This window comes from Sinocyclocheilus anshuiensis, unplaced genomic scaffold, assembly GCF_001515605.1.
Source record: "Sinocyclocheilus anshuiensis isolate Anshui unplaced genomic scaffold, SAMN03320099.WGS_v1.1 scaffold375, whole genome shotgun sequence".
Lineage (NCBI taxonomy): Eukaryota > Metazoa > Chordata > Actinopteri > Cypriniformes > Cyprinidae > Sinocyclocheilus > Sinocyclocheilus anshuiensis.
In genome coordinates, this window is record NW_015549594.1 from 1116461 (window position 1) to 1130214 (window position 13754).

Below are 13754 nucleotides of genomic sequence, written 5' to 3' on the forward strand. Positions count from 1 at the left end.
GGCAGCAACAATACTACAGCGAGAATAAAAGTTACGCCTTCTTTCTTTGCATGAACATTTGGGCGGCGTTATGCAAATCTTAATTCAAAATATTTGAATTTAATTAATTATTATTCAAATGTAATTAATTCTTAGCTTTTCATCTACTACTTAATTTTCCCACAAACCCACAGGAAAACCTGCTTTAGAATATTATATAAGTAATATAGACTGATTTCCTCAAAAACATTTTTTTGAACATTTCACTTGTTTGTTCAAGCATCCAATACCTATAGACATTATGTAGCTCCGCTCGTTTTAAAATCTTCCTGGTCTACTGATAATTGTTATGACATCCGCTTCAAACATTGATAATGTTAACTCTGCAATAAGTAAATCCACTTCACCAGCTCTTCAACAGTGATGCTATAGAGCTACCACAAAAATGAAAGTTCAAAGACAAAATTCTAAAGAATTGCACATTTGTTTCTCTGGTGCATAAGGTTTATAAGCACAGTGGGAGATTTTACAGTCATGTGGGACATTATTGTCAATTTTTCTTTTTCTAATATTTCAGAATCTGGCCCCAAAAATATTTAAATCACACTTAAAAATGTCTCAGTTCCATTGTATTAGATGCAAAATATCAAACCAAGCAGCACCTGCAAACAAATGATGCCAGAGTTTTTTTTCCCCAGAACTGACTTTTCTGAGACACCTTTTAATCTATTTTTTAACCAATTGGTCCCAAGGTCATTTTTCGTGGTGTGAAGTCAGTTTCCCTCAAGTATACACTGTCTTAGCAGAATAACTATCGGTATAATTCATCATATTAACATATGAACATGTGAACATGTTCCTCAAAGTTTGACAACCAAGATTTTGATGTTCATTTTAAACAATACATATATGTGACCCTCTCTGTGAAATCCAGGCTAAAGTCTCAAAATCTAATAATGAGATAACAAGCATCAAAGTTTGATTTCAGCTATTAATTTCACTATGATTTCAATATTTGACATGGTCTTACTCAGTCAATATGAAAGATATCAAGGTTACATGTTCACAGAATGTTATTTACCTTATGAAGGATGATTTTATGTAGAAAATAGTAAATCACAAAAAAATGACTTTAGCTGGGTTTTCACTGCCATATTGTTTCATAATTACAAATATAGGAAATTTCATTTTGTCAAATATTTTAATTGAAAGGTGTGCTTGTGCTAAATTTTGTTCAAATAAATGATACTTGTTTTGCTATTTTGTTATGTAATGAAAATACGTTTGTTCATTTTTAATAGTTTTCAAATATTTGTGGGTCCACCCTATATAGTAAAGTATAAGCAAAATGCATATACTTTGTTCTATTCAGGTTCTCAAGGACCAGGGTGCAACAATGAGGGACAGTGTACCTGTAAACAAGGAGTTTATGGAGACAAGTGTGACCGCTGTCGTGATGACTCTCCAGTCACTGCCAGTGGATGTGAGCCTTTGAGGTGAGAACAGTGAGCCTTGCATCTCTGACTTGTATCTAACTATTACAGTGAAGGATTATTTGGTTCAATCAATGTTCTTCTTATGCAGGCTAATCTGTCGGTCACGTAACAGCGGCCGTCTCACGTATAATACAGAAGAGTGCCTGCCCTGCTTTTGCAACGGCCACTCAAATGTGTGCTCCTCAGCTGAGGGATATTCCATTTACAACATCACTTCAACTTTTGAAAACGGTGAGCTTGATGTGAAATCTCTGGTTTTAGTAAATCCCACTTTTTAGTTGTTGATTTAAAGCAAACGTTTGTCTCGTCTCACAGGACCTGAGGGCTGGCGAGCCACCACTGCTCAAGGTGTGAACCCTTCACAAGTGCAATTCAGATGGTCTCCTACTCACAAAGACCTTGAGGTTATCTCTAAAGAGATCCTTCCTGTTTATCTGTTTGCTCCAGGTATGTTGATTACATTTTCTATTACTTTCATTACAATCAGTGATGTATTGACATTTCGTTGACACCTGTGCTTCTGTGTTTAATGTAGCATCCTACCTGGGGAATCAGGCATTGAGCTACGGTCAGACACTCAGCTTCTCTCTGCGTCTGGACAGAGGTGTCCGTCGTCCTTCCATCTCTGATGTTATCCTAGAAGGAGCAGGTCTTAAGGTGTCTGCTTCGCTAGGAGACTTGAGGACGGTGGTTCCCTGTGGCAAGAAAGTCACCTACACATTCAAGTGAGTCACATCATTTTTAATAACTAGATCTTTGTGTTTTCTAAAGAAATGTAAGCGGTGCTTACCTTGCCCTTGTTCCTGCTTCTGTTTAAGTCTATGCAATATTTAGGGATACATGGTACTGTATATGGGTACCATCTCAGTTATTGACCAATTTTAGAGGTGTTTTGATTGTTCTGTTTATATACAAATGTGACAAATGACTGAGTGTGATAATAAATCTTCTAATGCATGTCATACTTCATAGACTGGACGAACAGCCTGGCAGCAAATGGAAACCACAGCTCTCATCCAAAGAATTTCAAACACTTCTGAGCAACCTTACAGCCATTAAAATCAGAGCAACATTTGGTGAAAATGGTGAGTGTTTAATCTCTTCACTCAGTCTTCACTGTGCTGCACTGTTGGAAACAAGTGCACACATAACATAATACAGAATAAAAGAATAGTATATCTGCTTTCACAACAGGACGTGGTTATCTGGATGATGTGTCTCTGGTGTCAGCTAAACTGGGTCCCGGCACCCCTGCCACCTGGGTAGAAAAGTGCAGATGTCCTGCTGGTTATGATGGACTGTTTTGTGAACGCTGTGCCACTGGATACAGGAGACGTTTCCCTGGCCAAGGCCCCCAAAGCCCGTGTGATCCCTGCTCCTGTCAGGGTGGAACATGTGATCCAGAAACAGGTTGGTTTAGCGTTTAACGCATGTTGGTGTTTTAGTTATGAAGAAAAGTCTGAGCTGAGAACGGTGGATTTGTTGTGTTTACAGGAGGCTGTTACTCGGCTGATGAGATACCAAATCTGCAGATGTGTCCTAAAGGCTATTATGTAAACCGCCAACAGTCCAACTCCTGCCAGAAGTGTCCTTGTCCCGAGGGAGAGGCTTGCTATGTTATTCCAGGAATTCAGGAGGTGATGTGTGCTCGCTGTCCCCGGGGGACTACAGGTGAGGAACACGGAGTAAAAGAACAGGGAAACATGACGCAGATGTTCTTAAAGGGATAGTGCACCCAAATTTGAAAAGTCTGTTATTATGTACAATGTACATGTATAATAAAATAATTGGCTCTGTCGATTTGTAAAATGTCAAAAAGTACTATAAAAGTAGGATTATAAAAGTCAAAACATTAGTAGAACATTAGTTGAAATTTAAATGGAACTATAAAATAACTGTTAATCTTATTTCTGTATGAATGTAGACTACTGTTGTTAATCACAATGGAGAGATTTCCCATATTTACTAATAAAACATTTTTAGGCTCTCGTTGTGAAATCTGTGATGATGGTTTTTATGGAGACCCTCTGGGAGAGTATGGCCCTCCCAAACAGTGCCAGCCTTGCCAATGTTATGGCCATGTGGACCAGAACGCTGTCGGCAACTGTGACCGCCGGACAGGGGAGTGTCGGAAGTGCTTGCATCACAGCACCGGCCCCAAGTGTGAGAACTGTGAAGATGGATACTACCACAGTTACCTCACAGAGCCATGTCAGGGTATGAAAAATAACTATAACTGTCAAAAGCCTGAATTTACAACACGCTCTCACTCCCAACTCGTCACATATTGACGCTTGGTCAGGACCCCTTGGCGTCGCTTTTTGATGCTCAAGGTACCCCTTTACGATGTGCAGTGTCCTCCATTGGGTTTCTTCTTATTTAAAGAAATGGAGGACCCTGCACATCGAAAAATGATGCTAAAGGGGTACCCTGTGCATCAAAAAGTGACGCCAAAGGGTCCTGATGAAGTGTCAATATGTGACGAGTTGGGAGTGAGAATGTGTTGGAATATAATGTTGCTAAAGAAGTGAAATGTAAAATCCGTAACAGTGAAAGTCACCTCAGTTTTGCTCTTTTCTTCCTGTAGCTTGTAACTGCAACCGACAGGGTTCTGTGTCAAATTCATGCAATGATAAAGGACAGTGCAAGTGTAAGGAAGGTTACGATGGACTCAAGTGTGACAAATCAACATGTCCTTCCTGCTTTAACCCAGTCAAGAACAAGGTAAGACATTGCAGAACTCAAAACAAACATAAAGAAAAACAAACGAATAAAAATATTTATATGATATGAGATGTAATGTTCATGAAATGTATTATGAAAAATCATTTGAATGAAGTCTCTTATGTTCACCAAGTCTTCAATTATTGAATTTTATGAAATACAGTAAAAACAGTGATATTTTGTTAAATATTATTAAAATTACTTCTATGTTAATATATTTTAAAATATAATATATATAAATATGTGTATGAGTGTGCGATTTAACCATGAGAAAATAATGATAATTTAATATCATGTCAAAATAAGCACTTTACACTACGCTGTGTGAAAGAAAAAAAAATGAGTGAGTCCTGCTTGATTTGATGATTGTTTATTATCTGGAGAGTGATATAACGGTATGTTGCTTTGAACACTGCTTGTGTGGGTGGAATTAAATGTGCTGTTTTCCCAGGGACCAGCACGCACAGAATCAGACTGCTGGTAACTCTAGTGCATTTACCAAATCTGTATAACAAGAGAAAAAAAGCCTGTTCACTCGAGGTTAAAAATGATTGGAGTCGGCGCCAATAGCCTCGTGGTTAGTGCGTTGACACATAGTGTAACTGCGCTCACGGCGACCTGAGTTCGACTCCCGTCTCGAGGTCCTTTGCCGCTCCCCTCTCTCCTCCTAGTGCTTTCCTGTCATCTCTCTACTGTAGTATCTCAAAAACAAAAAAATGATTGGAAACATTAAATGATGGCATTTGCTGTAGTGTTGGATCCAGTCCCTGCAAACCTGTTTAAGTAGAGATATATGAACAAATGTTGATGGCAAATAAATGTCAAACATTGTGGGGTTTTTTTCAGATAGAGGTTTATGTAAGACAGCTGCAAGAAATGGAGGATTTATTTAAAGGAATTGGAGGTGATGATGCTCCAGTCAATGATGCTCAGATGGAACGGGCTATTAGGGCCGCAGAGGTCATGGTGCAAAACCTGGAATTTAGAGCAAATGAACTCACAAGTATGAAAATCCTTTTTTTTTATCTTGTTTAATTCCTTGTGTCTAGCTAGTTTATTTAAGACTTTTTTTATTCCAAATAGATACAGAGAAACAGCTTCAAGATAAACTGGCGAGCATTAGCCGATCCCAGCTGAGAGAGGACAGAAAAATGGAGGCTTTGTTGACAACAGTGGATGGGATCAGAAACAAGGATCAGGAGTACAGAACAGAAGTTTCAGAAATCCGTAAACTCATCAGTGAGGTCAGGTTAAAACTGCAACAGGCCAAACGGGACATCCAACAAGCTGTGAGTATTTCGTTATGATATTTATATGGGTGTTGTTATATTAATATGGGTGTTTTTTTAGCTTGAGGTTTTCAGCTGAATGTTTAGATGTGATCTACAGCCTAACTATCACATAGAGGGTTAATAAAAGTATAATCATTGTTTTGAAAATTCTCAGCATTTCCCTCATTCCCTGTATGTCTATTTCAGGAGTTTCCCTCAGGTGATGCGGTGCCAGGTGCTGACACCTTGTCTGATTTGGTTCAGAGAGCTGCTGATCTTGCTGAGCAGTAAGTCGTGTGTTATTCTCAAATGCCACAAACAGTGAAACAACTCAACATGTTGTGATCTATAACTGCATGTGCACTTGCTTAGCCAACAAAAACATTAATAGCTTTCCAACAGTTTCACGTTAAAATGTGGTTCTGAACTGTTTTTGCTTCAGCACTCAGACTATTTAGGAAACGTGAAGACATTTTTATTGTACAAAATTAAGTCATAAATCAAAGACTGAAATTTATTGTATTTATTCAAGTCTAGAATTTGATTGGATTTGCTATCTTGATTATTTATTTGCATTACATTTGTTGCATTATTTGCATTTAGCATTGTTTTTTCCCTTGCTGCCCATGGTAAGATAGTCGAGAACCATTGCATTAAAAATGCCTTTAACAACTGACTAGGCTTCCACGTTACATTTCATCTTTGTTGTGCATCCAAAATATGTGACTGACTGAAGGGTATTTTCTTGCCAGGCACCAAGGTGAGGCAGTGACAGTGGAGACCATTGCAGCCAATTCTCTAACAGAATCTGAGAAAGCCCTAGACCTCATCCGTGGTGTCATCAGCCGTGAAAATAAGGTCAAAGATGAGCTCAGGGACCTCAAAAAACAGTAAGTTGCTTTTGTATTAGAAACACTGTTAAACCAGTTAATTTTCTCCACAGTACCGAAGTGTTTACCTTCATTGTGCAGAGATAAAGACTGTGACCTTACTTTCTAATGATGTTGTTTTCAGGTATGAAACAGATGTAACTAAAGTGCTTGACATGGATAGGAAGGCCGTTCAAACTACTGATGCAGCTGGAAAGGAGAGCGGAGTGGCTCAGAACACTCTCAAACAGTTATCTGACCTGGAGAAGAAACTTCCAAAGCCCTTGACGGTAGTCAATCTGAATTGAATATTTATGTTTATAGAAGAGTTTAAAGGGTGGTTCATTGCGATTTCACTTTTTTAACGTTAGTTAGTGTGTAATGTTGCTGTTTGAGCATAAACAATATCTGCAAAGTTACGAAGCTAAAAGTTCAATGCAAACAGAGATACCGTCTTTTAAAATTATGGCAGTTTAATGCCTACAAAAACGGCTGGTAGGGATTACAACAAGTTACTTCACAAACCCAGATAAACCCCGCCCTCGGGAAAAGGCAGCAAAGGGGGCAAGGCCATGCTGCGCTGCTTTAGAGAAGAGGAAGAGAAAACTAGAGGTGCACGTAAAAATCTATTCATATATGAATCGCGATTCTGTCTTCTAACGATTCTAATGGATTCACAAGTTTCAAAATCAATGTTCTAAAGCAGTGGTTCTTACTACTGTTCCTCGCGTACCCCTGCTCTGCACACGCTCTGCGTCTCTCTCTCTCTCGCTCTCTCTCATTCAGCTCAGCTCCAACAATGAACTGTTACAATTATACACTTATTTTCACATAGCTATGAGAAGCGTTAAACATGGACGCGCGTGCAGTTGCCATACTGTATTAGCGTTTCTCAGAGAAGGGGCAGAGTGGTGTGGAATAAAGATAGATTATGTGAAAAATAATGCGTTTTTAAAAAACGAAGCATTAACACATGTTAGACTGCACCCCATAAACACAATCAAGCCTAGAAAAAAAACAGTGAACCACCCCTTTAAGTAAAAGTAGGGGAATACAGGAGATGCAAGTCTTTGTTCGTACCCCCATTCACTTCCACAAAATGTTTGCTGTTCATACTGGAGTTTACAAAAATACACAGTATAAAACGAACAATGTGTACTATTATCTTTCTGTTTTCAGAAGGACATTGCTGGTGTGGTTTCCAAGTTCGACGGTCTGAAGGGTATGGTGGAGGGCAATTTATCACAGTACCAGGACTTTCAGCAGTATATGCTCAATGAGCAGAAAGAGACAGCTGATCTGTTCAATAAGGCCAAGAGCTTCCAACAGGTAAACCTGATCCTCTGTTAAACATTCCTGAAAGTGTAGATGTTCAGAAACCAATCATTACAAAGAACAATATAGTCAACCAAGAAACTGCAACAAGATTTATATATCTCTGTGCAAACATTGACCTTTAATGGTTGTTCCTGGGTCAACGGGAAAATGAACAATTGTTTTTGCTTTATTTAAGGTTCAAGACAAACTTCTTGCCAGGGCAAATGCAGCTGAAGCAGTCAAAAATAAATCTCTGGAAATCTTTGCCAACAACAAGGATAGTCTGGATAAGACACTAGAGACGCTCAAAGGTACAGATGAACACTAGACTTCTACAAGCTATTAAATATTATGTATGCACTACAGATGAAGAGTTTGTCAGTCAAGAGGTCTGTAAGGTTTTTTTATATTTTTGAAGGAGTCTCTTATGCTAACCAAGACTGCATTTATTTGATTAAAAATACAGTAAAACAGGAATATTGTAATATATATATATATTTTTTTAAATAAATTAATATATTTTTTAAATATTTATTTTTATTTAATTTTTCACTTGTTTATTTAATAGAGATAATGGACAGTCCATGACTGCCCCAGAATTAGCTATAGAAATAGTTTCATCTGCAGTCCCTGTTACTATTACAATAACTGTGTTCTATTTTAATATATTTTAAATGTAATTTATTTCTGTGATGGCGATGCTAAATTTTTAGTAGCATTACTTCCAGTCTTCAGTGTCACATGATTTTTCATAATCAGTGTTAAAAATAGATGTGCTGCTTAATATTTTTGTGGAAACCGTGATACATTTTTTCAGGATTCTCTGATGAAAGTTCAAAAGAACAGCACTAATTAGATATATAAATCTTTTGTATCATAATAAACTTGTTTGCTGTTACATTAGTGCATCCTTTCTGAATAAAATTATTAATTTAAAAACAATTCTTACCTACCTGACCTTTAGAGCAGTTGTGTAAATATCTCCAGATAATGTTCTGTTATTATTTAAACTATCCAACACAATTAACCTTAACCAAATATGCATTCCTCTATTGTGTCTTTACTCAGGATTTGATGACCAGATCAGTGGGAATAAGGATCTGGCAGATGCCGCTATTAGAAAACTTCCTGCCATCAATGCCACCATCCAGAAGGCCATAGCTGACAACATTAAGACTCAGGACAATCTGGATGCAATGTCTTCTCACTACAGAGATGCTCAGGATACTATCGACACTCTTACAAGCACTGCAACCAAACTGGAGGTATAGCGACCTGTTACCTTGAGTGCTCACCCCTTTTATTTTGTAAAAACAGTATTTGTGCCATTGCCATTATTACGTCGATTTCACAGAGAGACCAGTTCAGTTTCTCTCAACGTCTGTCACTAGCTTTACTAAATGACCCGAGTTGAGTGGGTCTATTTGAGTCGTATACAGAACATTTTGAATGTACTCACAGGGTGCTTGTATGTGTCTCCACAGGGAATGTCAGCTGCTCTTCCGCCCTCTTTGGATATTTTGGAAGCTGCCACTAAATTGAAAAAGGATGTGGATGGACTGAAGACAGGGGCTTCTGTAACTAGAGACAAACTGAATGAAGAGAAAAGCAAGGCAAAAGCACATATAACTGAAGCAAAGAATGTAAGAATGTCCGCTTACATAAAACTCTTCGAGAAAGATACTTGAAATTATATGTAAACGTGGAGATTTTCTTTTCTTTGTTATTAAATCAGGCTGTCATGGAGTCCAGTGGGGCACTTCAAAATGCAAAGAATTCCAGGGATGCTGTTAGTGATACTTTAAAGACAATCACTGATATTATGAGCTCACTAGGTAAGTTATAACAATTATTCACTACATGCAACACAAGCAGTTTCTATGTTTATGTGTTTAGTGTTTAGTGTGTTCATGTTTAGTTTTCATTTGATCCAGTTTAAGCTTTAGTCATTTTGTTACGTGCTTTTGTCATTTTTTAGCATTTTTTGTTAATTTTCTATTTAGCTTTCATTTATTTTTACTGCTTTTTATATTTATTTATTTTTATTTTTAGTCATTTTAGTACTTCGACTTAAACTTATTTTATTTCAGACTTGGCAGCGTTTTTAATTTTTGCTAAAGTTTTTTCTCTTTTGTTTATATTTTAGTTTAGCTTTATTTCAATTAACAAAAGCCATTTTAGTAAGATAAAATACATTTTGTAGTAACGCTTGTTAAGTGTGACAAGCTTTGTCAGAGAGTCTTAGTCTTTTCTATAAAATATCACTTAAAACATTTGATAATGGCATGTCGGAGGCAGAACTAAAATATTATTTCTTGCTAAATCTATTTTCAAATCCAATGTTTTATCCCAGTGATGAGCAAGGAATCACCATGACCGTAATACTGTTTTCCAGGAACTTCTGGGGAAATTGACGACACACGACTGGCCGAGCTAGAGGACGCCGTGGCTAAAAGCCGCAGCCGCGTGGAGAAGGAGTTGAGGCCCAGACTCAGGGACCTGGAGGAGAAGGAAGCCCAGCAGAGAGCCACCATTGCAGGCATGATCAATGATATTGACACCATCCTGGCTGACATTGCCAACTTAGAGGAGATCCGTAAAAGCATTCCCAATGGCTGTTACAACATACCACCAATTGAAAGGCCGTAAAGGCTTTGGGTTACTGCAGGCCCAAATCACAGTGCTACATAGTTTAATCTATGAACTTACTGGCACTACTTTTTAACTAAAAAGTGTTTTTGTCATAACATGATTTTGTACTGTGTGTGAATTTTTTTGTATTTATTTTTTCAGTTTGTTTTTCTAATTTCGAAAATTATTACTGTGAAGTATGAAATGAGGTAAATGATATTTCTGTTTTGCATGAGTGCCAAAGATATTTCATTGTGGGTGATTAATAGATAAACATATACCATATCTGTAATTGTTCTAGATAAGAAGTAACATCCAGTTGCTTCTCCATCTGCTTCAGCATCTAGTGAAAAATGCACAAACTAACCATTCTCATTCTTTTCTGTTCTTTTCTGTTTATTAAATTCAGTATTGTCATCAAGGACATGAGTTATTTTCATGGCAACATACTTTTTTTTGAATGCTTATTGAATAGCCACTATAAAGTAGTAGATATATATTCATATAAGACATTACGCAGACATACTTACACATGCTTTACACCATGGACAACTAACTAAAAAATGAGTAATATTGACCTCTAAAATTAAGATCTACAAGAAACAAATATCATCAACAATATCTATTTTTGTTGCTTGTGATTTTGAATAAAGGCATGAAGAATGCAAGGAAGCAGTGAGGGTTGTAGAACTACAGAAGAATGCAGCATGTCAAAACCATGAAAAAATATATTATTTGTGGTGTATTTCCCACTATTTTTTTATTAATTTACATAGTCTCCTAGTGATTCCTGATACACTAGTTGCTATAGTGACTGCTCAATGAAAATGGAAAAAAATCATGAATTTATGTTGATACAAACAGTGAGGTATCAGTGTGTTTAATAGTTCTCTGTATATTAGAGAAGTATTACCATTCAAAAAATGAAATGGGGGTGTTATATTTCTCTTTTAATGTATGTGACAATGAACAACAGCCAACAGCCAGGTACAGTAAACCTAGTAAACGCTGGGTATGAAGTGGTAACAGTTACAATTTCAATATTTGAATAGGCTTTACATTTTTGAAGATTACCATTCTGGCTTCTAGTTTCATTTATGAAAAGTCTCTGGTTAAAATGATCAAAATCAAACAATTTTTTTACCCGAGACTTAAAGCATTATCATATGAAAAACAATAATCATAGTAATATATTGGAAGTCTTCTTCATATCGTAAAGCCGGAGCCTCCCATAAACTCGCAAAATCGATTATGCACAATATACATAATTCGCTGAATCTGTTATTCTTCTCATCAAATACACTTTGATTCATTTATAAAGGTTGTGTTAGATGTGCAGCAGATTTCAGCTTAAATCATAATTTAATAATTTAAAGGATGTTCCAACTTTTTTGTCATCTCTTTTGTGATCTCTTCACAAAAAGAGCAAAAGTGCAAGGAATCTCATCCTGAAACGAATGGTTTGATGCACAGGCAGTGACCGGCTTTACTAGACATCACATCTGTGGTGTGTTAGCAGGTTAATGTCGAGCAAAAGGATCTGTGGAGAAGTAAATGTGCACTAAAGCAAAGTAAATGAAATCGCATTCTTTAATGTGCAACCAAATACTCCACGTATACATGAATGCACATTGAAGACAAACATTGAGGCATAATACAGTATATGAGATGTTCTCTGTACATACAGTTGATTGATGAGTAGAAAATGTATTTAGAGATGAGATGAGTCTAAGCAGTTTTTTGCAAACACTGTAACCACAGACTATGGTCTACGTGGTATTTTAAACACTCATGCGCTGAAAGAAAACCCGTTAGACATGCAACTACAAGAACAGAGAGTATTAAATCAACAGCAAAGACCGACATTATAGCAGGCAATGAATTATCTCATTCAATCAAACACACTCTCTTTCTCTGTCATAGTGGCAGCTAGGCTCTCTCCTCTTCCTCCTATTGGGCACCAAAGCCCACCCAGTCCCTTAAAGCTGATTGGTGGAGCAGATCCCTCAGGCACAGTGCTGTACATCCCAATGAGACACGAGTAAGAGGGGAGGACAGATTAATGCTCCTCTACATGGAAAAGCAGTGGTAACACAGGAGGATTATACTCTAGATTACACACAGAGAGACAGGGATGACTGACGGCTCGGAAGTGGACTTCTCCACCCTATCCAGAAGCATTGATGTAGAGCTGACTCTGCAGGATGTAGTCGATGACGGGCTGGCTCAGGTAATCCACCACGTGACCGTCGCCGTGCTGAAGAGCCAGTCTGGTGAGGAGAAAAGCAAGAGGGTTACAGTACAGAATGGTGAGATGAATTATGTGTAGACGGCGAGAACATGCACCTGCTCTTAGTGGAACTGACGACTGACATCGGGTGGTCGATTTCATCCTTTACCACGATTATATTGTCCTGTGAGAGGAAAACCGAAGCCGTATAAATATCACAAAACAGCAAATATGCTCTAAACTGCATGCATTTACTGTGTACTAAAACAACTACTAAACAGTAAATAACTTACTAGGTTGTACCCCAAACTCCCCAAATAATACCTTATGTTTTCGAAGCACAGATGAATGGTTCATTATCCTTTCTGTGTCAGCTCCATCCCGAGGAACCACCATTATCCCGAAATCCCCCACAATCACTTCCATCTAGAAAAATATTATAATCACATATTCAGTTCAGTTTAACAAAACATATCTGGATTGGTATTAGCAATGTTTTGTATGCTAAAGATAGATTGTTAGTGCCATAATTTAAAAATCAAAACTGATGCTATTTACTTTATTTATATGTTCCTATAATCTTATTGTTTCATCAATGCATCAGTGCATGTTATTCTGAAAAATTGGTTCTAATTTCCTTAATCCATATCTTGCACAAAAATGTAGTGCCTTACATATTATATTTATCATTTTTATACAAATGTTAGCACCTTAGTATAATTAGTAACATTAAAGGGATAGTTCACCCAAAAATGAAAATTTGATGTTTATCTGCTTACCCCCAGGGTATCCAAGATGTAGGTGACTTTGTTTCTTCAGCAGAACACAAACGAAGATTTTTAACTCAAACCGTTGCAGTCTGTCAGTCATATAATGGCAGTCAATGGGCTCCACGGCTTTGAGAGTCAAAAAAAAAAAACATACACAGACAAAACCAAATGAAACCCTGCGGCTCTCATTGAGGTCTTAAGATACGAAATGATTGGTCTGTGCAAGAAACTGAACAGTATTTATATAATTTGTTACCTCTGATCCACCGCAATGTCCAACTGTCCTGAGCGCATTCACAACATCCGGCGCGTGACACGTGTACATGCTCTGGCATAGTAGATGCATGAGCGGAAGCGATCTGTTGCACGTATACGTCACTCATTGGATGTTGTGAAAGCGCTCAGGACAGTTGGACATTGCGGTGGATCAGAGGTAAAAAATGATATAAATACTGTTCAGTTTATTG

The 13754-nt window shown here is 37.5% G+C and overlaps 2 protein-coding genes across 2 annotated transcripts in view; one reads left to right on the top strand and one right to left on the bottom strand.

Annotated features, from left to right (window-relative positions):
• The window catches only part of lamc2 (laminin, gamma 2), a 13779-nt gene extending 3071 nt beyond the window's left edge, over positions 1-10708 (top strand). The window contains exons 3-22 of the mRNA XM_016446875.1: positions 1352-1475; positions 1564-1706; positions 1791-1922; positions 2011-2200; positions 2448-2560; positions 2670-2885; positions 2970-3146; positions 3459-3692; positions 4063-4199; positions 5046-5202; positions 5283-5488; positions 5678-5757; positions 6223-6360; positions 6485-6629; positions 7519-7668; positions 7853-7967; positions 8725-8921; positions 9141-9299; positions 9392-9491; positions 10052-10708. Coding sequence (XP_016302361.1) covers positions 1352-1475; positions 1564-1706; positions 1791-1922; positions 2011-2200; positions 2448-2560; positions 2670-2885; positions 2970-3146; positions 3459-3692; positions 4063-4199; positions 5046-5202; positions 5283-5488; positions 5678-5757; positions 6223-6360; positions 6485-6629; positions 7519-7668; positions 7853-7967; positions 8725-8921; positions 9141-9299; positions 9392-9491; positions 10052-10305 — 3167 coding nt within the window. The 3' untranslated portion in view covers positions 10306-10708. The remainder of the gene's footprint in view (positions 1-1351; positions 1476-1563; positions 1707-1790; positions 1923-2010; positions 2201-2447; positions 2561-2669; positions 2886-2969; positions 3147-3458; positions 3693-4062; positions 4200-5045; positions 5203-5282; positions 5489-5677; positions 5758-6222; positions 6361-6484; positions 6630-7518; positions 7669-7852; positions 7968-8724; positions 8922-9140; positions 9300-9391; positions 9492-10051) is intronic.
• nmnat2 (nicotinamide nucleotide adenylyltransferase 2) overlaps positions 10460-13754 on the bottom strand; it is a 17960-nt gene continuing 14665 nt past the window's right edge. The window contains exons 9-11 of the mRNA XM_016446876.1: positions 12842-12943; positions 12634-12701; positions 10460-12557 (exon numbers count right to left, since the gene is read on the bottom strand). Coding sequence (XP_016302362.1) covers positions 12455-12557; positions 12634-12701; positions 12842-12943 — 273 coding nt within the window. The 3' untranslated portion in view covers positions 10460-12454. The remainder of the gene's footprint in view (positions 12558-12633; positions 12702-12841; positions 12944-13754) is intronic.